This window comes from Anastrepha obliqua, chromosome 1 (assembly GCF_027943255.1).
Source record: "Anastrepha obliqua isolate idAnaObli1 chromosome 1, idAnaObli1_1.0, whole genome shotgun sequence".
NCBI lineage: Eukaryota > Metazoa > Arthropoda > Insecta > Diptera > Tephritidae > Anastrepha > Anastrepha obliqua.
This window is the reverse complement of record NC_072892.1, coordinates 151,450,093-151,476,530: the sequence shown is the minus strand read 5'-3', so window position 1 is coordinate 151,476,530 and position 26,438 is coordinate 151,450,093. Positions and strand designations below refer to the sequence as shown.

General features: G+C 37.5%; 1 protein-coding gene across 1 annotated transcript; it reads left to right on the top strand.

Moving 5' to 3' along the window:
- The first annotated feature begins 22,042 nt into the window (after positions 1–22,042).
- On the top strand, positions 22,043–26,111 carry LOC129244183 (uncharacterized). The gene is made up of 2 exons (XM_054881800.1): positions 22,043–22,127; positions 25,117–26,111. Exons 1-2 carry the CDS (start codon positions 22,043–22,045, stop codon positions 26,109–26,111), a joined length of 1,080 nt encoding a protein of 359 aa, XP_054737775.1.
- Positions 26,112–26,438: the final 327 nt, after the last annotated feature.

The window sequence follows — 26,438 nt, the reverse complement described above, 5'->3', positions numbered from 1 at the left end:
GAGCTTGAAACTTTACTGATAGATTTACCAGTTTTGGCCAAGGATTTCAATAACTATGCCACTTTACTTGAGCGATTCGCGAAAAATTCTGCACGATTATTTCACATGTATTCCCAAATTTATATAATCAGTCGTTGTATGGACTGTGCTGATTTTTTCGTATATCACCAACACAATCTCAGTATTTTCACAAATAAACCGCTTGGTGACCCCAGTTACGTCAGCGTATCAGCCGATTCTGTCAAATTCGCCGGAAGACGGCTAACGGTCTGATATTGCTCACGTCTATGGTGAAAATATTTCAAAAATGAGCATTTTAATAGACTCTGCCCTGAGCGAATCCACAAGTGACATGACAGTAGAGAAGGTCGATGTTACGCGAACTAGCAGATGCCGACATCTCAGGAGATGGTGCAAAAACAACAGCACAGAACCGTGTACGATGGAAAGAGTCTTGTTGAGGCCCTATGCTCCCGTGAGAGGAGTGAGCAAGGAAAAAAGTCATAGGGCATGGTGAATCACATGGTTTTTTTTAAATACAAATTGTATGTGTTTTTGTCTGCATCTATTCCAATCTATGAAATAGAATAAAGACAATTTATAACATCGTAAATGTGTGCGTTAGCATAATCCAAAAAGGGCTGGAAACAAGAGAGTACACTCTTGGTGTGTTTGTGGACATTGAAGGAGCTTTCGACAATGCTACCTTTGACTATACGTGCTCTGATAGAAGTCATGGGGCGGAAGAAATCATTGTCAGATGGATCCACTCTATGCTATCCATGGATAGAGAAAGCGATGAAGGAGTCAGGGTTGAGGTTAAGAAGGGTTGCTCACAAGACGGTGTAGTCTCTCCCCTACTTTGGTGCTTTGGGGTGGACTCTCTTAATGATCGGCAGGAAATTGGACACATCCAAGCTTACGCAGACGATGTGTGCATATTAATTTCAGGACGATCACTTGAAGTTATATGCAATAAAATCCAGGTAGCTCTAAATAAGATTGAGTATTGGTGCGAATTGCATTATCTTTCGGTGAATCCTACAAAAAGTACCATAGTGCTTTTCACTAGGAAACGCAATATGGAAGGCCAGTTACTACCCACATTGAAAGGGGTAACACTGCAACTGTCTTCTGAGGTTAAATATTTAGGAGCAATCCTAGGTAATAAACTTACCTGAAAGAAGAACGTCGAGCAGAAGGTCTTCTGGTAGTGTAAGAGAACCTTTGGCAAGACATGGGGTGTAAGACCGGCGATAGTACACTGGCTGTACATCACCCTGATTAGACTCATTATTACATACGCCTCTGTGGTATGGTGGAAAGCCACAATGGTTAATTCCAGAGTAAAATCCCTAAACATGCTACAGAGAAGTGTGTGCTTGGGTATCACAGGTGCTATGAGTACGACATCTGGTGATGCCCTTAATGCCATTCTGAATTTGCAACCTCTAGATCTTCAAATTCGAAAGAAAGCGTAGAAGGCGGCGTACAGGCTCAAGTTAAACGGAGTCTAGGGAAATGAAGAACGCACAGGCCAATGTCAGATATACCACCAGTTGCCAGAGCGGTGCACACTGTTCTCGATCGGGTGCCTGTCGTTAGCTTCGGTTGGAAGTATGACGTTTTGATCCCAGATAGAGATCAATGGTTAAGTCCAGAGGACCTATTAATGGGATACCAGCACACTTTCTACACCCACGGATCCAAAACCAGTAATGGAAGCGGGTGTGGATGGTACTTAGACGAAGATTACCACGACATTTCTTACGACAGTCGATGCCTTCTTGCCTGGCTAATTGAGAAAAAGTGGCGGGGTAGCACTATTGGAATTTGTAGTGACAGCTAAACTGCACTGAAAGCCCTTGCTAACCCACGCTGCTCTTCGAAGTTAGTCGGTGAATGTAAGAAAAAAATGAACAGTGTTGCAAAACACAACAAAGTTAGTCTTATTTGGGTTCCTGGACACTGTGGTATTGCAGGGAACGAGTTAGCTGATAAATTGGCAAATGAAGGCTCTGCAAGTATGCCACTAGGGACTGAACCCTTTCTAGGTGTCAATTCCGCATCGATTCAACTATGGATTGAGGACTTCATGAGGTCTACCAACAGAGGTCGTTGGTCTGTGTGGTTGAACTCGTGAAGAGTAGCCAAGTGCTTTGTGAAAGAACCAAACTGGAAAACAGCGACCTTTCTCCTAAAACTCAGCAGGAAGAACCAGAGAGTACTGGTGGGTGTAATCACAAGGCACAATGTCTGTGGTCAGCATATGGCTACCAGGGGGGTGGTGGACAGCCCGATATGACTACCTTGTCTTGAGGATGACCGCTGTAGGTGAATAGTTTATCTGATTGTCCGCGTGGTTTCGAAATAAATTGCGATGATTCCGAAAGTGAAGTGAATCTGACATTTTATCTCTTATTCAAATTAAATAGTCAAGCATTTCGGATGTAACTGTAGAACTAAGTGTTACACCGAGTATTAGTGAAGTAACGGTAATGTTCTGATAACGACCTTTTCATTTAATCGCTTCTAAAAACAATTTACACCTCTTGCAAATGAAAGAATTGCGATGCTTTCCATTTCGATTCAACCGGGCTATTCGGGACATGTTCTTCGATTTCGATGTAACTCAAATATGTTGCTCTCTGGTCAAAATAATGAGACACGTATTTTTTTGTTCGCCCAAAAAAAAATTTTTTTAAGAGTTATAGGCAATTTTGTTTTTCGCCTCAAAATCGTTTTTTTTAATTATATAAGAACATTTTTTTTAAATGCCCATAACTTAGTCAAAAATGAACCGATTTTAATAATTCTGGATTCAAAATGATCGTCATTATTTACACGAGCGACTTTATGTAGAAACAATTGCAAAAAAGTAGTTGAAAATTTTTTATTTAGCAAAAAAGAAAAAAAATTGAAATTTTTTCGAAAATCAATATTTCAAAAAGTGTATTTTTGTTTTTTTTTATAACTTTTTTCAAATCAAGAGGACACCTCAAACTTCAATTGAGCTGAATGCCCAGTAGCTAAAATGAGTTGTTTTTGAGTAGTGATTTTTTGAGTAAAAACCTAGTTTCGCACTTTTTGTTTTTTGCAAAATAAAAAATTTTCAACTACTTTTTTGCAATTGTTTCTTCATGAAGTTGCTTGTGTAAGTAATGGCGATCATTTTGAACCCAGAATCAATGAAATAGGTTCATTTTCGACTAAGTTATGGGCATTTAAAAAAAAATGTTCTTATATAATTAAAAAAATTCGATTTTGAGCCGAAAAACAAAATTGCCGATAACTCTTGAAAAAAATTTTTTTCGGGCAAACAAAAAAATACGTGTTTCATTATTTTGATCAGAGAGCAACATATTTCAGTTACAGCGAAATCGAAGAACATGTCCCGAATAGCCCGGTTGAATTGAAATGGAAAGCATCTTGTATAAGAATTTTGCTAACACTTTACTATGGACGGAAGTTACAGCAAGAGATTTGAAGAAGTTTCTTGGGTTATTCACATTGATGGGCTAAACTAAAAGAGGTTGCTTGAGAGATTACTGGCCAACGGACCCTTTAGTTGAAGCACCAATATTCCATGAAACTATGAGCAGAATCTGGTTAGAGCAAATTCTTGCATTCCATCTCAGTGATTAGTGTAAATGAGTGTAGAGACAGAATTTGTAAATTTAGATATCTATGTGATTGCCTTGCTACGAGTTAGGAGCTGGAAGTCTATGGCTATGAATCGTGCAAATTAGAAGACAATGTGGACGAAGCTCACCCTGAGCAGTAATCACTACTTGATGATGATGACGATGATCATGATTGGATTGCCTTATTTCGAAAATTCATTTTACAACGTGGCGCAAAATTAGGCATCCAAGACTAAATAAAAAAAATATTTTGAGTGGTGGCTATCTTTATTTTGTTCTTTACGCGCATCATTAGGTTAGGTTAGGTTTTTATGGCAGATGGTTTAAAAAAAAAATAGCCAACTCACTTAGACAATGTGCAGTAAGTAGGTCCACTGCGTAACACGGGAACCTTAGTGTAAATTTATCATGGAACCATTTAGACGCTCTTATGAAGCATAGTACCGCAACACCGGATAGTTCCGTTAGAGAGTCAAAATGGTATTTTCCTAACACCTTTCCTCTACTCCTAGCTAAGGCTGTGCAATTACAGAGCAAGTGTTCTACTCCTCCTTTTGCTCTTCCTCGTCCCTACAACTAATATAAAATTCATGAGAAAATACTCCTAGTCTAGAAGAGTGCCTACCTAACAGCCAATGAACGGTAACACAATCCACGACCTTTGAAATTCCCATTTAAGAGGGTGAGCAATTCTCCTGCCCTTTTCTTATCTACATATTTGCTGCTGAATTATGCTGGTTGTAAAACCAATATTTTCTTCTCTCCATGACTTATTGGCCTTCTGGAGAATATTATTTTTTATGCTTAATTTGCAAGTTGCCATAGGAATTACAATATTGCCTTTGTTTTCAAGCAGTGGAAGATTAGTACCCTTTCTGGCTAGCTCATCGGTCTTGCAATTTCCTTCAGTATCTCTATCGCCAGGAACCCATAGAAGGCTGACCTTGAAGATGGTGCGAAAATTATTTAGAGCTACCAGGCATTCCTAAGCAATTTTTGATTTTAGTATAAGTGGATGGCCGCCTGGCTGTCCGAGAAGATATTTATTGTAGTTTTTGCTACAGATAATTATAGTCCCAATTATTTTGAAAGAACGACACAGCCTACTTTATTTTCCATCTGTGTAAACATTTATTTCCGCTCTTTTCTATGGTTTTTGGCCACTCTCGTTTTGACTGGATGTTAGTTTTGAAGAGCCTGTCGAAGGTGGGTTTAGGGTAGGAGTAGTCGATTTCTTGATTATAACTACTCATAGTGTGGAGTATAGAAGCGTGGCCAAACCACCGGGTCTTTCATAGCATCATACTATACAAGTCTAAGCGCTGAAGCGGCGGCCACATGCTTTCCTACCAGATTTATAGCAGGTAAGTTGACTCGCACCTCGAGCGCATTACTTGGGGTAGTCCTTAAAGCGCCGGCAATCCATAAGAATGTAGATCTTTTAAAGTGATGTAAAAGCAGCATAATTTTTTCTTATGTTTATCCTCTTTAATGCACTCAAAATTTGCTATAAAAAGTCACAAAATAAACTAAGATACAAACAATTTCTACTAGGAGCCAGGAAATGGATTTCCGTAGATTCAAAGGAATGCAGCACACCACCTGGTAATTTTTGTCGTACTTCTAAAATGGTGCCTCACAAAGATCCAGCTTCCAGGCTTTCAAGTCAACTAAGAGTCTAGTTACTGGCGTAAAAACAAATCCAACCAGAAAGTACTTATTTACTCTTACTACGTGGAATGGGCTGTAATTCGAAAAGTTTTATATTTTTCAGCATAACTTAACATAATATCAATTCCGATCACTCTTTGTTACTTTTTCATCTCGCCCAAAAGATGGAATTAACTCGTGAAAATGTTCGTGCGTGGATTTATAACGATTTACCACGTGAATTGTCGAAACAAAAAAGGACTCGTATCCTTCAAATCTCAAAAATCTGGCAAATGATCGCCTCCTTCGGAAATGTTCGAAAAATATGGAAATGTTCTGAAATAAGATATATCTGCAAAACCTGTTGTGCACTATTCCTCGCAGGTGATTGCCACACAATTTATCATGAAAAAAAATGTTAAAACTTACAACTAATTAATTTCGTATTTTTTTGTTAAAAAAAGCATTTATTTGAGTATAAAAGTGAAAAAAATATTTTATTCAAAATATTGCAGCAACTTTTTCCCATCTTTCAGGTAATTTATGGATCCCATCCCAAAAAAACTTCTCATTTTTTGCGCCGAGAAAGTCATCAAGCCATTTTTTAATACCTTCAACATTGGTGAACCGTATTTCAGAAAGGTGATTCTGCATCGACCGAAACAAGTGGTAATCAGAAGGAGCTATGTCTGGGCTATAAGGCGGGTGAGGTAGAATTTCCCATCCGGCATTTTCCAAATAATTTTTGACCGGTACTGCAACATGTGGCCGAGCATTGTCATGATGGAAAATCAATTTCTCGTGTCTGGTCGCCCATTCTAGCCGTTTTTCGGCTATTTCTTGCTTCAAACGTATCAATTGTGGCCTGTATAGCTCTCCCGTGATCGTCTTACCCGGTTTTAACAGCTCATAGTACACCAAACCCTTCTAATCCCACCAAATACAGAGCATTACCTTCAAACCATGAATATTCGGCTTTGGTGTCTAAAACGTAATTTTATTCCATTCAGTACAGATCAAATTTATCGGACTTTATTTAAAATGCTTTACTTTCATATTCAATTTCAAAACTAGACGGTGGTATGACATACACATTCTGTGTAAAATTGCCCGTCCGAAAAGTGCTAATAAATAAAAAATATGTGATTTTCGAAATAAGTTTATTTCACATTTTAAATTTAAATTTTTTTTAAATAAAATAAATAGATGTTTGGCCGAGCTTCTCCTCCTATTTGTGGAGGGACCTACAGTTTTAAGCCGACTCCGAACGGCAGATATTTTTATGAGGAGCTTTTTCACCGAGAAGCGACTGCTTCTCGAAAAACCTTAATTTGGGTGTTTCATGTAAACAGACTCAAATATACGCACTTCCGAATGGTAGTCACGCACCAACCCATTTGGCTACAGCGGCCGTACTTATATTAAAAGGTCCCGAGATCCCGGCATCACTTAAAAATTATGCCGAAATCCCGGGAGTAAAATTTTCCGCTAAAATTGCCATCCCTAATACTCGGACATACATACAAGTTTGCACGCTTAATACTGACCGCTTATGTGGGTTAAGACCTTTGTAATTATTTTTCGAAAGTGTAATATTCATACGCTGATCCATTTGTCTCGCTGTTTCATACTATCTTTCTTGCTCTGCTTGCCTATTCACATATTCACAATCGAGTGGGTTGTCTCGCACTCACTCATGTGCGTGTGTATGTATTTGAGCAAATGCATACTACATACATACAAGCATAGGCACATAAATATGTATGTAGGCGCTAAGGGTAAGCATCACTTTTTAAGTAAAAAAAAGCAAAAATAAAAATGCAAATACTCTTTCCACTACCATTCGCAGCGCCCTACCACATTTCATTGCGCATTCACCTATAAACCCACAAACTATTGCCCATTCTCACCGTGTTTTTTCTTATTTTCTTGCCATTTATCTCTCATCAGGCCAGCAAACGCTATCTTCAATCGTTTTAACATTTTTTCACTGTTTTGCTTTGCTGCCTTTTAATAATTATTATTTTCATTATCGTCATCATTAGTGCTTCATTTGTATTCATTTCGGTTTCTCAAAATTCAATGTTAAGTTGCCACAAGTTGCATTTTTGGATTGATCATTGAATTGGCTGGCTAACCTTGAAAATACCATAGGGCTTTGAAGTGTGGCTGATTGAGGGTGTTTATGAATGCGAAGCCTATTGAAGGTGATATTGAAACTTGAGTCTTTTCTTGGGTAAATTTGTTGTCTATTCATTTTTGGCAAATACAATTTTCAATATTTCGCATTGTGACCTTCTCGTTTTTCTAAACGCTGGGGTGATTTTCAAAATGCGGAATTTCTTTCCCTTGTAGCGATAAAAATACAACTTTTTTGGAATTTGGTAAATTCTGAATTTTGAATATTGAGTTCCTGCTTGGGAATACAGGTGTAAGACTAATCACGTACGGGGTGGTGCATTTAGTGTTTTTTAAATAAAATAAAAAATAGCATAAATAAAATGTTTACAGTAAATTCTTTTTTTATTCGAAAGAGCAAATATTTCCATTATTTCTTAACAATATTTTGTTTATGTGGCTGTCTCGACTGGTTTCACAGTAGCGCATCCTATTTACCCAGCTTTTCAAGATCTTGATAACGGTTTCTGTCTGTATCTCACGAATGGTTTGCGCGATATTCGCCTTAGGGATCTCAAAAAAGTCTAACGGTGTCAAATCGCTGCTCCCAAGTGGCCAATTTACATCGCCAAGATGGCTGATAACATGATTACCGAACTTGATTGGGACATGGGGTGTATGGCTTGACATGGCATCCTTCTGAAACTAAAGATCGTCTAAGTCCATGTCTTCAAGTGCCGACTAAAAAAATCGAGGGTAGCCGCCTTCCTGCGGCTTAAGTCATAGATGCCGGACAGATGGTGAGTGGTAAAAATTGATGAAGTACTATCGAATCACTTTGTTGCTACTTCAGGTGTTCCCCAAGGAATCACCTTAGGGCCACTTTTTTGTTTAATTTTTATCAATAACGTAAGCAAATGTTTTCCGTTTTCGAATTTTTTGCCCTTCGCGGATGAATTAAAAATTTTCTCATCTGTTAAGGACTGTTAAGGATTTAATAGATGCTCAGAAGCTTCAATTCGACTTGAACAATCTCCATCAATGAATGAATATTAAAAAATGTTTTGATTAACATTTTTGAGAAATTACTTTCATTAACATTTACACTTCGAAAGTAACTTTTATTCAATTCAGAGTAAGAAATGTGTGAAAATAATACAAAATTCAATCATTTGCGACCATGGCCTTGCGACGGTCCAAAAACGAATCGCAAGCTGCCGGAAGGTGACTTCCAGTTATTTTGGACCACTCGCGGACAATGGCTTTTTCCGGTGCCTCGAGACTGGTGAATCTTTTAGTTCGGATCTTGGTCTCCAAAATGGCCCAAAGAAGTTATGAAGTTCGGAACGTTGTTTTTTAGCCATTCTCGGTTAACCCGAGCTTTGTAAGACGGTGCCGTCCATGGTCAGCCAGCGAAATGTTTGTCTGTCCATGCCTTCAAAGTAACCTCCACAATACTTTCCCGATAATTTTTCTTTTTTTTTTTTATTTTCACGCCAGGATCGATTGGAGAGCGCCCATCTGCGGTTACAGCGGCCCAAACTATCACCTGTGGCGGGTGCTGCCTCCTGGTAGCCAATCGATGACTCAAATTCTCGTATGAACGGCCGGTCAAATAATCCCTATCGTTTTGGAAGTTTACGAATTGCTCAGTTTGAAAAATTGTCTCATCAGAAAATACAATGTACAATGTACAAATTGACCGCTTTCGGCTAAGCGAAGCAACTCCTTCGCTCTCTCAAGTCTGTCTTGTTGCTGCTTTGGTGTGAGATCATGTACATTTTGGATCTTGTAAGGCTTGAATTTGATATTATTTTTCAGTATGCGGCGGATGCTATGATCAGATATTTTCAGTTCTTTCGACATTTGATGGGCACTTCGTCGGAGATTTCACTCAAGTCGCTTCTACACTTTTTGAACCACTTCACGTGACATTGCAGTCTTTTGTTGACCACCTCCATGATGTTTCGTGATGCTACCAGAATCCTTGTGACGGGTAATGGGGCGATAAACAAAAACTTTATTTACTTTAAGATAGTCGACTTCACGAACAATCGTTGGTGGTGATTTTTCAGTTAAATATAATGCAATCACACTATTTTGTTTAAAATCCATTACTGATTTTGTTTTTTCGCGTTAACTCTGGGAAAAATGTTTCCGCGCGCTTGTAAACAATACTCTGGACTTTCATTTAGCCAACTAACAGACTTAGCCAACTAATTTAACGCGAGCAGTCTGAAGTTGGTTACACTTAGAGTGTCGGACTCTGTAGAATCTCTAGAAAAGAGAAGAACGGTCCTTTCACTTTCCTTTATTTTCAGTGTTGCTATTGGCATCCCTGACTGTCCAGTTCTAATATACTTGTGCGGATAAGCTGTAATTTCCACAAAGAAGTCTTTGCAATTTTTACCCTTTTTATGGGGAAGACTAAATTTGTGACTGTAACTCACTTCGCACTTCGAGACTACAACTCATTATCCAATTCCAGCCTGCTTGATTAAATTCAGTTGCTTAATATTTTATATTGGATGCTAATATTTTAGTTGTCAAATTTGATCTATTTTTCTTTAAATTTGTGTCTATTCTGTAAGGTAATTTATACTGTAGATTATTAAAATAAATAAGTGAATAAGTAAGTAAATGTGGTATTTATATGCCTAGCATATTCCATTAAAAACATGTGCTGGGTATATCAGGTTCAGATGCGCTCGAACTAAGTCACTTCTTTTCTGTGTTTGCAATTTTTTGTAGTTTTAAATTTTTGTTTGTGATACTGTAATTGGTGAAGCAAATACTTATAACGCCCACAGAAAAAATTTGCCTTTACGCGAATATTATACAATTATTGCAAAGTTGTGTATATTTTTGGCCTGGCGGTGACAGTGAAACACTGACCCGATTTCATTATTATTTATTTAAGTTATTTTAAATGCAATGATTTCATGCAAAAACTGTACCAGATGGGAAAGTAAATAATAGGGATGGCGAAATATTATATGTAAAAAAGTTTAGCAAACAAACATGTTTTCCAAGAAAGTTGAAGTGCATAAACTACTTAAAGCTATTGGCAACATACAGTGGCGGCCATACTAATGTTGGCTGGCAAATATTAAGCGGGTAAAATCCAGTCTACCTAATACTTTTTATGAGTTTGAATATGTGTCTTATGCTTCGAATTAAGTTAACTAATGCATTTTTTTGGAGTAGTAGCAGCAGAGTTGAACTTGGTAGACCTGCAATAATAAATCCTCAACAGGCTATTGTATCCACAGAAGGTGGAAAAGGTGCTTAAAGGAGTACGAAAAATCAGCACTAGTGAAGTTCGTTTGCTAAAAACAAAGATAAGAGAGTATTTGCGGATGAAAGTATGGTATAATGAGGCGTAGGTACGGTTCGGTTCGACAAAGATTGTAGAACGCTTATTTTCTCGAAGACCTATCAAAAAATCACTTTTCACCGAACCAGTGTACAAGAAGCATTTGAAATTGTATAACAAATTAATACAGAAGTGTAATTTGCTCCTATGAACTGAAATTTATTTTATTCGTATCTGTTGGAGTGATGTACGTGAAGCATAGAAGGTGCGAGTGCTTTCGAACATTCGCTTAGCAGGTAGGCGCTTAGACACGGGCATGGGTAGGGGCAAATGAAACAACCTGTAAAAATATTGAGGAGGAATTAATCACTCATCGGAAGATTTATAGTTTTTGGACGTACGTAAAAGTCAAAATAAAGGTTTCTGTCACTCAAAATTAGTTTTTTTATTTAGTAAAAAGTTATGCAAACTAAATACATAAGTTATTTCAATACTCATTGACATTTCATCATGGAAAGACTTACGCCTCAACAATGTTTGGCCCTTGACCGACCCGAGGGCCCTTATCGCCGCTTGGCTGTCGGAGAAAATATTTACTTTCTTGACTGTAAGTACGCATGTGAGCAGTCAATCAGCTGCCTCCTTGATTGCGGCTACCTCTGTCTGGAACACACTGCAATGGTCCGGTTACCTGAATTTGAGTCTGATGGGGCGCTCCTCGCAAAAGGCTCCTCGGTCAACCTTTCCTTCCAACTTCGATCCATCCCTGAACAAGTTCACCAGTCCCTGTCCCCAAGTGTAGGCCCCGTCCACTCTTCGATTAACAATGTTTACAAATCGTACAATTGATTTACGAAAATCGACGCTCTGTGAAAAGTGTTCATCGCGCGTTTTGGCCAATTTATGGAGTACATAATCGTCCTACCGTACGCACTATTCGGCAAACCATTTTACATTATTGGATAACACTCGACCGATTAGACCACGTACAGCCCGATGGGAAGAGAATATTGCGGTTGTAAATGAGAGTTTTGCTGAAGACCCGGAAGAATCGATTCAGTGCCGATCTCAACAACTTGGCCTATTGTATGGAGCTACTTGGACGATTTTATGCAAAGATCTTGGTTCGAAAGCATGTAAAATACAGCTAGTCCAAGATTTGAAGCCAACCGATCTTTTAAAGTTTAGTAATTTTAGTCGGGGGGCTCTTGAAAAACTCGCCAAAGATACGCGTTTTGGGACTCGAATTTGGTTCAGCGATGAGACCCGTTTTTGGCTTAATGGCTACGTCAATAAGCAAAATTGCCATACTTGGGCGGGAGAGCAACCCGAAGCCATTCAAGAAGAGCCATTACATCCATTGAAAGCAACTGTTTGATGCGGCCTATGGGCTGGAGGAATCATCAGTCCATATTTCTCCAAAAACGAAGCTGGCGCTAATGTAACGGTGAATGGCGAACGCTATCGCGCTAGGATAAAAGACCTTGCAAAGCCGGAATTTGGAACTCGTGATCTCCACAACATTTAGTCCCAACAAGACGGCGCTACTTGCCATATATATATAAATATAATTGGCGTGTACACCCTTCTAGGTGTTTGGTCGAGCTCCTCTTTCTATTTGTGGCGTGGGTCTTAATGTTATTCTACAAATGGAGGGTCCTACAGCTTTAAGCCTACTCCGAACGGCAGATGTTTTTTATAAGGAGCTTTTACATGACAGAAATATACTCTAACGTTTGTCATTGCTTGCCGAGGAGCGACCGCTATTATAAAAGACTTTTTCTTAATTTTGGTGTTTCACCGAGATTCGAACCTACGTTCTCTCTGAACTCTGAACGATCCACCAACCCATTCGGCTACTGCGGCCGCACGCTACTTACCATACAGCCTGTGAAACCATGGTTTTACTACATCGTCGTTTTGGTAAGCAATTTATCTCTCTTCGGACCAGTGCAAGTCTTAAGTCCAAATGCTTTGTGGACAAACCAGCTTCGTTTGAAGTATTGGAAGCGTTGGAAGCCAACATTACTAAAGTTATTCACGAGGTACCCACCGAATTTCTCCAGCGAGTTATTCAAAGTTGGTGTTTACAGATGGCCGAATTGAAACATTTGAACAGGGATTATCTTTGAAAAATAAATACCATAAATAGTTCTACACAAAAATAATAAAAATTACCAAATCAATTTGAATTTTCGTTGCTTTATTTCCATTTAAATTCCGATACCTCTAAATTGATCGCCCTTTATGTAAGAAGGAATAATTTAATAAATAATACTGCTGAAATTGGTACAGATACAATCAAATAAATAATAAGATAATAAGAAAAAGTCCCTCTGTTTTAGAGTTGATTCCACTAAAAATTGTCCGCTCTACTAAGATTTTGTTTTTATACCTGTCTTCCACAGTAGTTATATATTTTCAATGCAAAAAATAATTTTTATTTGAAAAATAAGAAGATATATCGTAAAATTGGATTTCCTTCATGCGTTATCATTTTTATGCCCGCCACTGTACATATGCTAAGCATGTGGTGGCGCATACATTTTTGACGCTTTGCTAAATGTTTGGCCGCGCTTCTCCACCACCAACTTTTGGTTCGCTGCCTCATGTTGTGCAACAAATATGGAACGCTACAGAAGGCCGACCGCTTTAAAGAAAGAAAAAAAAAAACTTTTTCGTACAATAACATTTCATTTATAACTAAAGTGGGCATCAACCAGGGAACAACTGAATACACAGCAGTCACGCACGTACCCACTTCACTGCGGCGGCTGCAAATGGTAATCAGGTTGAAAGAATAATTTGCGTTGCAGCGCGCAGATGCGCTTATGAGTGCGGCAGATGGCTGCGCATGCGCAGATAATTATGTTGAAGGGCTACAGAGTGGTGCACATACACATTTATGCTTTCTTATGAATGTAGGTAAGTGTATATGTATAGGATTTATGAAATATATTGAAACAGGTTGAAGAAGACCCACGAGAGAGTAGCCTGCAAAACAAGTTTTACTGTGGCTGAATCAACACTGCAGACGTCCCGTTTGCAACAGCCACTTTTACATCATTATCCAATACCTTTTCCAGCACCAATTGGAAATGGTGCACTTAATCGCATCAATTACAAACAAGTGGAAAGCGAATGTGTTTAAGCGTGGAATATTGGCTATTAGTTCGAATATTAATCGGGCGATTACAACTTTTAAAATATAAAACTAAAAAACTTATTAAACTTTTTTAAAAAATAATGTCTTTCTAAGAGCGTTACTGAGTGCTTTTTAGTTCGAAAAAGTTGCTTATAAAAGTCTTTGCCTTTCGGAGATGGCACAAAACTGTAAGTTTCAAGGGACATCTTTCAAAAGGAGTAACTCTTAGTTCAAAAATAAGTGAAAATTGAAATTATGCTCGATGCTTAGAGTAATGCCCATTCCTCTATCATGTCTGCATTTGCTTTTTTGGTACTGATTTATAAACAAATCCATTAACATTGCTTTGAATTAGCTCACGGGAATTGGTCAGATATCCATATACATCTTCTTCTGGATTGATGCGCCAGCCGCCTACGCGTTTTTGGTCGAGTTTAGCGCTCCAATCGCTTCATTATCGTACTAACAGACGCCAGTTGGACACACGAAGTAAAGTCAAGTCCTTCTTCCTCTGATCTCTCCAACACAGAGGAGGCATTTCTCTTCCTCTGCTGTCACCAGCTGGTCCCGCATCGAATACTTTCAGAGCCGGGGCATTTGTTTCCATTCGGACGACATGACCCAGCCAACGTTGCCGCTGGATTTTTATTCACTGTGCTATGCATATGTCGTCGTAAAGCTTATACAGCTCATCCTTCCATCGCCGTCGCCAACGTGAAAAGGTTCAAAAATCTTGCTCAGAGTCTTTCTCTCAAGCACTCCAAGCGACGCTTCATCGGATGTTGTTATTGTCCACGGTTCTGCGCCATACTTTTGGACGGGGATGATAAGAGCATTGTAGAGTGTTAGTTTCGTTCGTCGAGAGAGGACTTTACAACTTGTTTGCCTACTTAGTCTAAAGTAGCACTTGTTGGCAAGAGAGATTCTGCGTTGGATCTCCCGGCTGACATTGTCATCGGTGTTAATGCTGGTTCCTAAATAAACGAAGTTTTTTACAACCTCGAAATCATAACTGTCCACAGTGACATGGGTGCCGATATGCGAGTGCGCCGACTGTTTATTTGATGACGAGAGGTACTTCGTTTTTTCCTCGTTCACCATCAGACCTATTCGGTTTGCCTTTTTATCCAGTTTGGAGAAGGCCGAACCAACAGCGCGGTTGTTAAGGTGGATGTTGTCAATATCATCGGCATACGATAGTAATTGTACGCTCTTATAAAAAATTGTGCCTGAGCAATTAAGTTCTGCGGCTCGTACGATCCTCTTTAACATCAGGTTAAAAAGTCACACGACAGAAAGTCATCCTGTCTGAAACCTCGTGTGGCATCAAACGGCTCGGAGAGGTCCTTCCAAATTCTGACGGCGCTGCTGGTGTCAAGGAACGTCATTTGGCATAACCGTACTAGTTTAGCGGGGATACCAAATTCAGAGTTCGCGGCATATAGGCAACACCTTTCGTACTGTCGACTGCAGCTTTAAAATCGACAAAAAGATGGCGCCAGCGTATTGGGGTGTAAGTAGCCGTTATCAGCAATCTAACTCTTCAATTCCTACTCTCACTTCCACGGGGTACATCCTGGTAACTTGAGCAACCATAATGAAGATGAGGTAACCAATCTGCATAGCAGGTACGGTCAGGGCTAACGAGAGAGTGAGCTTCGGGGAAGGGGCTACTTCGTCAAATATGATTTAAAGGTCCCTCGAAGTTTTGCAACGTCTATCACTGAGCGAGCGGCTGCAAAAGGTGTCTGATCCGCAGGTTAGAGCCGGCCTCTTTTTATAGATTATCTACTTATCTTACAGCTTGAGGCTACCAGATCTTCCTTAGGCTTGTAACTTATTGAAGCACTCCGCCTTTCTCGAACTAATCGAAATCTTAAATAAAAACATGAATATAAGCCCGAATAGAAACCAGTCTCCAAGTGGTACCGATATTTTTGTGGAAAACCCACTTGCTTCGGCAGCATGCACATCGAATTTGGAGGTTTTGTATAAAAAAGCACGCCCTAAGTGTACTTGGAAGAGAATTCTCGAAAAAGAACTTAAGGCTGCAGGGAAATCTTTCAAAGAAGTCAAAGTCATCGCGAAGGTTTGGAAGTGTTTTGCAGAGGCCCTATGTCCTATTAGGGAAGATAGAAATTAAGAGAGAGATTCTGCTTTCATGAGTCTTTTCGCAGACTTGGCGTATTGTGAATATCTGGTTGCAGATATCTGGCAGCAGAAATTATTAACCTAAGAAATACCGAAAAGTACACAAAATTGGCGCCACTCTAATTTGGTTCAACTGTATTGGAAAAAATAACATCTAATCCACACAATTAAAGACAAGTTCGGCCCAAATTCACCAAGGCTGTATTTGCCACACATTTTTTATCATTACTGTAATTAAATTACAATCACATGAGCAAACACCAACAACAACCAAATACTAAACATACGCCTGCATTTGCTGAATGATCGATAACTTGAAGTGTTGAGCGGCAAAATCGCCAAAAAGAAACAAGAAAAAATAACGAAAACACAAAAACAAATGCAACTGGAAAACGCCGCTTAAATTGTAAAAATCAACTTAAAGCTGTTGACAACAATCAAAGCCTGCTGCTGCCAATGTGTAGCGGACAGTGTTAACAATCAGTAACAGCAATTGTTGCACGAAACACAAAAACAATGACACTTTTGGACCATGGAGCACCACATGTGTGTATGTGTGTCGACGTACACAGTAAGCATGCAGCCGTGGCGAAGTCAAATAAAACAATGAAATAACTTCTTGAATTCAATGTTGCGTCACTGTAGTGGCAGCACATGTTTTTGTTGTATCATAAGTTCCGAAATGTTTTTGTTTTTTTTGGTGAATTTTTCATGCTCTCAGTGAACCTCTTCATTCACTCGAAATTGGGTCAGCTTTGAAGGCATGTTGGCTGACGTTTTGAAAGCAAAAACAAACGAAAAACAAGAAAAAAAAAATATTAACAACAAAAAAAAAATTACAATATAAAACTAAAAGTTTAATTTAAAAAAATTACGAAAATGTAGCTGCCGAAAATTGTGTGGAAACGTGAAAATACTTCCCAGTTCATTGTCACTGGCAGCGATGGTAGCCGCAGAGAGCGTTGCAAGTATTCAAAAACTCTCACACAGACACAGCTAAGCGCAATCTTCCCACAAAATTGCATTGACCACTATTTTGGTTCGCACAGATTTAAGTCTCTTTATTGCAATATTTATTGATATTTATTTAATTTAATGTAAAAATATTAAAATTGTTTTCTAAGGGCTTACTTTTTATGCCATTTAAGGCGATTTTTTATTCTTCGTACTTTCAATAGTTTCTTTCACATATTTTTTTTAACTTACGATATGCTTATGAATTTCATATTCATGAAATCGCTTTGAATCTAATAAAAATACTTCAATATTCCCAGACTCCGGCAGTTACGGGGCTAGGTTAGGTTAGGTTGAAGCGGTTGTCCTGTGGGACACACTCAGACTCATAGCCCATTGTGATGCCGCGTGGGGAGCTAGTCCCTATCACTCCTGAAACCAATGTGTGCTTTTCAAAAATTTTTAAATATCTCTGATTTCTGTAGAACTGAGATCTTCCAACTCATTAAAAAATTGTCTACCCAGAATAGTAAACCTGCGTCTGGATAGAGCAGGACAGTGGCACAGTAGGTGCGAGATTGTGTCTTCCTCGTCCTCATCTAGACAACTTCTACAGAAGTCATGTGTTTGCACACCCATCCTTTGGGCGTGTTTACCTATTCGACAGTGCCCTGTTATAACTGAAATCAGTGTGATAAGACTGTGTTTATTTTGGTTCAGCAGAGATTCTGTGCGTTTAGCATTGAGAGTTGGCCACAGTAGACGGGCGATTTTGCGGGTGGCTTCATTACGCCATCTTTCGTTTGCTTTCCACACGATTTCTTCAAGGATGAGTATCTTACATGTTTGTAAGGGTATCGCTATATCATTGTCTATGTACTCATCGGTCAATTTAGTGCCGAGTTTCGCTAGTTCATCGGCTCTATAGTTACCCTCAATGTCGCGATGGCCAGAAACCCATGTTACCTTTAGGTGAAATGACTCGGCCATCTCGTTAAGAGCTGTGCGGCATTTCATAGAGGTTGACGACTGTTTTGTGAGGGATTTTATCGCCGCTTGACTGTCAGCGAAATTGTAGATATCATCTCCAAGTATCGCATCACACTGTATCAGTGTCACGGCTTTCATTATTGCCATCAGTTCAGCCTTAGCACCACAGTAGTCGGGGAGCCGAAAACGGAAGGAGATTCCCAGATGTTTGGAGTACACACCTCCGCCCACCCTGCCCTCGAGCTTTGAGCCATCTGTGTATACATGGACGGACTCACCGTGTCTTACATCGGGCCGTTCCCACTCTTCCCTTGAGGGTAGGAAGGTCGTAAACGCTGTGATGGCTCCCGCTGTTGGCAGGAGTGCATAGTCCATCAGTTCGGGAAGTCCCAAAGTGGCAGCCAGGATTTTTCCGTGACCATAATCCGTGCTTGACCACTTACTTAGAGTGCTCAGCTGTATAGTCGCACTGCGTGCGTTTTATATTGCCAGTAGATCTACCGGAAGGAAGTTTAATGTCACATATATTGTTTTTGATGGTGTGGTTGACATCGCACCGATTATCAGATTCTCGTACGAGTATTTGAACCTAGTCAAGTTTTTTGATGTTCACACCCTTCAAGGGCATTCCACCATATTACAATTAGTTCCGGGGTACCCCATGGTCGAAGGAGTAAGTTATGGAAATTATAGCATACAGAAGGTGGTGCCATTAAAAACATTTACTTTACTCTGACGTCAGCTCCCTTCGATATACAAAACAAACAAAAGTAGGAGAAATTGTATGTTTGTGAAAATTAAGTCAATGGCTTGGTAATACTGTGATTTGTGAGATTAAAACTAATCAAACTAATGAAGACGAAGTGTCGCGTGTTGAATTGTTAAAGCATAAGTAAGTATAAAGCCTCAAAACTCAGTTTGTTTGCGGTTTTATGCGGAAGACGCCGTGGCAAGAAAGTATGTGTGTGTGCATATAACTTCTTGTGTCTGCTTGTTTCCATTGCTTTCGACTACTCTTCTTCTTCAAAAACAAGTCATTCCCTTCTTTTTGCTTGTGGATAGATGGACTCTTACGACACGGCGAATTCGGAAAGCGCAATCTAAACTTGCAAACAATTACTACTCTATCATGCTTGATTAGTAGGTACACATTGTTGTTCTGCACAACCAGGGATCCAAGACAGTTACGCCTTCTCGGTCACTGTTGGCAGTTATACATTTGGAATGGTAGAGGACTTCGCCCACTTGACAACCAGTATCAACAACCATAACAAGTTCAGCCTTGAAATCCAACGAAGAATCTCTCTTGCCTATAAGTGTTATTGTACTTTCGACTAAGTAGGCTATTGAGTACTAAAATCAACACTCGACAAACAAAAATCACATTTTACGAGTATAAGTCACTCATCATGTCCGTCCCATTGTATGATGCGAGGGCTCTTGGTGTATTCGAGACAAAGACTCTGCGGAGGCCTCCACTGCATTGGAGAGGGACTTGCCTTCACTTGGCATTTTTAATTGGTTTTGTTTGACACGTGAAAGGAATTAACCTAGTTGAACTCGGCTAAAATCGCTTTGACGGTTAGTGGGCCAATAAAGAGGAAGATGAAGATACACCTGGTTATTGAAAGTAAGCACCGCGACTTCCCTTAAATTGAAGGTTGTTTTTTTCCTTGTTCACTCCTCTCGGGAGCAAAGGGTTTCGACAAGACTCAGTTTTGCGTTAGTTTCGTTAAGCTATTTTGATTTCTGACAGGGTAGGTAATTAGCCTGCCGCTACCAATCGTAAGTAGTGGGAATGCCCGCTTGTCGTTGCTTGGGAACAACGCCCTCTAACTGCTTGTAGCGCCATCTGTGCTTCACATTTTTCTGCCAAAAGGATCGCACAGATGATTGAGGACTTCGCTAAATTTGGGTGTATCTGCGCTATTACCGTTATTTACCGCTTCCTCTTGCAGGCGCCACTGATGCAATGTTTAATTGTGTCTTTTTTTGTTTGTTGTTTGTTTTTGCAGCCACAATGCAAGTAATGCGCTGGCTTTTGTGCGGGAGTAAGGATTGGAAGATAAGGTTTTTGTGGTTGACGTATGATTTTTTTTGTTTTTTGTTTTTAGAAACTAAGAAAGTTTGGAAAAGTGCGCGGACCGTTCTTTACGTGGCATTCGAATCCACAACCTTTGGGATGGCAGGCTAGTACACTTACGCTAGACTACCGAGGCCGCGTAGTAAGGTGAAGGTAATTTCCCTTATTTAGCTACGTGCAATGGCGTCAGATCCAAACAGGAAATGATTTACGATCACATCGTAAATTTGGTACATCCTTCCCAGAGCTTCTTTTCATCTGCAAACAAATTAATTCGGTTGTTTGCTTCACAAATGGGGGGACCTACAGTTTTAAGCCGACTCCGGACGGCAGATATTTTTAATGAGCAGCTTTTTCATGGAAGAAATAAACTCGGAGGTTAGCCATTGCCTGCCGAGGGCGATCGAAAAAACTTTATTTATGTAGATGTTCGAGCCTACGCACTTCCGAATGGCAGTCACGCACCAACCCATACCGTCGCGGCGGCCTCCGCGATGATAAGCAGGTGTGCACACATAATGAAAGTCGAAGAAGAAGAAATGAATACTCAAAACTTTGCAACATGCTACGCTGCTATTATTGTGAACACAAGTGTCCATACATGCGTAGGCACCTGAACCAATTAACTGTTTATATGGAATGAGTAGTGAGTGATTTTTAGATTTTTTTCGTGCGTATGCAAAACAGAAAATAGGTAAATCCATTAGTCAGTTGAGGGATGAATCAAATTAAGTTTTAATTACTATAGGAATTCATGCCCATACAAAAACTTCCACACATGCGTGCATACCCTGTGTACTTCTACGTAAGAAACAGCGCATTTTCATGACTTTCAGTTTCGATTTGCCTAAGTGGCAATCGCCAGCAAAGTGGCAGCTGAAACATCAAATCAACAACAATTATTATAGAAAAAACAATAACAACCATACTTACATACTTACGGGCATTACGAGCACACAATACATACTTAGGCACAAAAGCGAACTTCGGCAGAGGGTAAAAAGAATTCCAGTTAACCTGATTTTTGGGAGTATTTCGTTATTGCATACATTTTTTTATGGTATTTGACAGCTGCCGGATGAAGCTTATAATGTAACTACATCTACATAAGCCCTTTGACGCTTAACACTTAAGCGAAGGCTTTTTGACGGTCAAAGAATACACGAAAATAAACTCTTTCCGTGTGCTTTACTGGTGCAAGTCAGAAATAAGAATTTAATCTCAAACCAAGCAGACCTTCACGATGAGTTCCTAAATTTTATTTATTTTATTTATTTTTTCTGTTTTTGAAACATATTTATGCCACGTGCCCATGTGTGTGTAAATGCATTCCATATATTCCTTAATTATTATTATGCGTATTATTTTGCATTCGCTCTACATTGGACTCACCAGCTGCATCTCTTTTCCTATTCCTTTTTTTTGTTTTTCGCTTAAGCGGCGCAAATCAGCGATCATTCATTTGTTGTCCAGCAAGTAAATAGTCGCTGATTTGCTCTCTTTCTTATCTCTTTCATGTTGCTCTTCTTTTCGTCGGCTATTACTTGAATGGCCGTTCAATGCTGGTTGTTCGATGACTTCTTGCTTCGCTGTACCTCCAAAGTTCAATTACAAATTTTAATGGTATTTCAGTTAAGGCAAAATTTCGAAGTTGTGGATACTTTGAAGTTTTTTTTTGTCGTTTATGTCTTTTTGTTTTTATATTTTTTCTTTTTCTGCAAAGGTTGGTGTTGCTGTTGTTGTTGTTGCTGTTTTGTATAATTTTTCAAGTGTTAATAGTCGAACGCCAATTGTTGCAATGCGCATCAGTTCGAAAACATATAAATTAAAGTTGTAGCACTTGGTTTGGTATCAGTTCGTGACTTGCTCTTCCCTACATAGCTTCCTTCTAAGCTTCCGGTGAATAAAGCAGTAAAATACATTTGGAGTACTTCGATTTATTTTAAATTAATTAAAAGGACTTTAAAACCTTAGTTTTCGTTTGTGTCATAATGCGTGCATTTGTGTTAGTGAGTTGCTTGATTGCGAGCGCTTTGGCGCGTCCTGAGGCCGGTTACATCTACAATGGATTACAAAGTTAGTGAACGAAAAACAAAAATTTAAATTTGTTGAAAATTTTTAAGACAAAATAAATCAATTATAAAATGGAACGAAAAAAGAATCGAAATATTAAAAAATCAATTATAAAAAATTTAATTAAAAAAATGGTTGAAATATAAAAAACATCTTAAAATAATTAATAAAAACTATAATACATCGAAATGTCAAAAAATAAATTATAGAAAAACGGAGCAAAAAAATAAACGAAATATTAAATAAAAATATTAAGAAATCGAAATATCAAAAAATAAATTATAAAAAAATGGAACTAAACGACAATCGAATTATTAAAAAAGAAATTATAAAAAATGGAACTAAAAATCGAATCGAAATAGTAAATAGAAATATTAAAATAATTAATAAAAGCTTTAATAAATCGAAATATCAAAAAATAAATTATAAAAAAACCGAGCAAAATAAAATAATATTAAAATAATTAATAAAAATTGTATTCAATGGAAATATCAAAAAATAAATTATAAATAATGGACATAAAAAATAATTCAAATATTAAAAAAAAATTTACAATTACTATTAAAAGTAAACTAGTTGAAAAGTATAGTTCAATTGATAAAATTGATAATTTAATAAAATAAATACCATACAATACTAATAAAAAATAAATTTCAAAAATTTTTTAAAGTGTATTTGAGAACATACATTTTTTTACGAAATTCGTTATGATAATAAAGGGTGGCACAAAATTAATCATCCAATATTGCAAACATATATGTATACATGTATTAATTTGTATATATTATTATATGTACATATATACATATGTATTAACTTGACTTTTACACCTGTTTTGAGTAAATGGCCGAGCTCTTTTTCCTATTTGTGGCGTACGTCTTGATGTTGGTCCACAAATGAAGGGACCTTTTGTTTTAAGTCGATTCCGAATTGCATTATTTTGAGCTTTATAAATTCCATTGCTTGCCTGTTTGTATACCGCAGCTGTCTAGTTCACAAATACCAAATACATTACGATTTTTAAAAATGATACATCTTTCGATGGGGTGAAAAATTGTGCGCCATCTAGTCGACAACTGTTAATTTTTCAATTCAATATTACCAAAAAATTTTTCTAAATAAGTTTTAGTTTTAAATTTATTGAGCAATAACACCAGAAAATATTTAAGAATTTTTAAGATAAAAAAAAATTAATTAAAATAAAAATGAGAATTCAAAAGATTTTGAAATATTTGAGAAAAAAAAATTCAGAAGTTATTTAGTAAAAAATATTAAAAAAATAAATTAATTAAAAACGGTACATTAATTAAAACAAATTTTGTTAAGATAAATAAATTAACGACAAAAATTATTTAAAACAAGCAAATATATTAAAAAAAATAAAATATTAAAAAAAAATAAAAATGAAATTAGAAATAAAAATAAAAATAAAAATATACTACATAAAAAATAAATGAGTTGAAAAGAGGAATTAATTGATTAATACACAAGAATATTCCATGGTGAAAACCAATGACATAAAAAATCGTATCAAAATATTTTTAAAAGTGCATTTATGCCAACATTTTTTTTTTTAATTTCTAAATATCGAATTTCTACTTCAAAATAAGGAAATCCTTATATACATATATTGAGTATCGACAACTGTTAATTTTTCATTTGAATATAATAATTTTTTTATGCACATATTTTTCTGAAAAATTTCAGTTGGAGATATATTGAAAAATAAAATGAAAAAATATTTAGCAATTTTCGAGCAAAACAAATAATTAATCAAAATAAAAAATTAATTAAAAATTTTTTCAAGAACAAAACCAAAAAATATTTAAGAATTTTCAGAACAAAAAAAAATACAAATGTGAATTACCTAATTCAAAGAAAAATAGGAATTAAAAAAATATTTAATTATCATATTTGAAAACAAATCATAAAATATGTAGTAAAAAATACCTAACAAGTAAATAAATTATAAGCCATAAATTAATTAATAAACAAAGTTAGCCAGATAGATAAATTAATTGAGAAAATTAAGACAGGCAAGCCAAAAAATTTTATAAATTTTATTTAAATGTTTTTTTTTTTTCATAGAAGACAATTATTTCAACTATTTCAAAATAATAATCTACTATTATTAATCTATAACCGTTCAATGTAAATTTTATATTCAAATTTTTTTTAGGATTTTCAATAATTACAAATCTTCCGATAGGGTGATTAATTTTGCGCCACCTGACATTATCAATCGAGACATTTTAATTTTCTAATTCAAAATTATTGTAATTTAAATTTTTTCAAAAGTTTTAGTTTTATATTTATTCAAGAATAAAATTTAAATAATTTTTGGAGAAAAAAGTTATTTAATTAAAAAAAAAGGAGTTAAAAAAATGTTGAAATATTAAAAAAAAAAAATCATAGAATATATAATGAAAAGTAAAAAAAAATTAATTTATTACAAAGGATAAAATTTGAACAATTTTTGAGAAAAAAGTTAATTAATTAAAATAAAAAAATAGTTTGAAGTATTAAAAAAAAAATCGTAAAATATTTAACAAAAATTAAAAAATAACTATTTGTTACAAAGGATAAAATTTGAACAATTCTTGAAAAAAAAGTTTATTAATTAAAAGAAAAAAATAGTTAAAAAGATATTGAAATTTAAAAAAAAAATCATAAAATATTTAATACAAATTAAAAAAAAGTTATTTTATAAATAAATAAATTAATTAACAAAAAATTTGGCAACAAAAATTTAGAACAGATTTTGGCGGTATAAATTTTGCTCTAACTAATACCAATGTTTCAAGAAAATTAATTTTTATTATTGCTTAGACTTTTAAGTGCAAGAAATGAAGCCACTTTTCCAAATATATTTGAGCCCCGCAGAAAATTGCTATACATGTGAACGATGAATATAACTCGAACATATCTCAATACACAATTACCTACATCCACAATCTCTAACTCCTCAACATCCTTTCTTTACCTCTTGCAGATCACGCCTCACAACCGCTCATCCACCAGCAATTGCCCGCTGAGCATGCCTTTGCCAACTTTGCCGCTCCACCGGCTCCCACTTACGGCACACCGCTTTCCTCTGAGCCGTCGTTGAACAGCCTCGAACAGCCCGCTGCATCAGTGGGACCCGACGATGCCAGCCAACATCAGGTGCAGCCCTTGCCACTCGATCAACAGGATTCTTATAATGCCGCCTATCAAGAGTCGAGTATTCACCACGACGATGGCTACCCTTACGCCCCTCAACCCACTTCAGTGCACAAGCACGTGTACGTGCATGTACCGCCGAAAGACTTCGAGGAGGAGGACGTGATCGAGACTCGTGTTCGTCATGCGCCCGCCGCCAAACAAAAGCATTACAAGATCGTCTTCATTAAGGCACCAGCACCACCTGCCATTCGTCCACCAGTTGTGCCACCAGCACCACAAAACGAAGAGAAAACACTTATCTATGTGCTGCACAAGAAACCCGAAGCCGTCAAGGATATTGTTATTCCTGCAGCTGAGCCAACCAAACCCTCCAAACCCGAAGTCTACTTCATCAAATACAACACCAAGAAAGAAGAAGCACCTGTCTATGGACCTCCACCACAACCACAACAACAAGATGGAAATGGCAATGGAAACAATAATTTCATTGGTGCCGAATTGGATCCTCGTCATGCTGATGTGGCTGCTGCTAGCGAATATAGCGCACCTGCCGCTGATGAGTTTTCTGCTGACCTTACTGCACCGCTCACTACCATTCAGCCGGCGCCGGAGCAAGAGCAGCCACATGCACCCAATGCTTTCGAGTTGACCACCGCATCGCCATTCGCTGCCGCTGAACAGCCACAGCCTACTGCGCAAGTACCTAGCAATCAGTATCTGGCACCGGAGAGCATGTCGCCCATCGTGGTGGAGGAGCCAGTGCATTTGCCATCGACTAACTATGGACCACCCAGTAACCGATTTTACTTGAAGAAGAAGTAAACACCAGGCATAGCAGAAGAGTGAGAGCGCCAGAGAGCTCTATGAACTAGTAAAATTCAACGTAATTAGTTAAATAGTCAACGAACGCGAAGTCAAATGAAAGCGAATGGTGAAGATCGTATGGAGAAAGCAAATTGATGGGATGTGCCACAACTACTTCATGCAACGTACATATGTGCGTTCACTCACAAACACATATAGCACATGTTAAACTCTAAATGCACACAGCATACCAACACATACATACAGACACTCATTTAATAGTTTTTTTCGATTTTGTTTTGTTTTATATTTTTTAATTAATTTTTAATGCCTATGAAGTTAAGT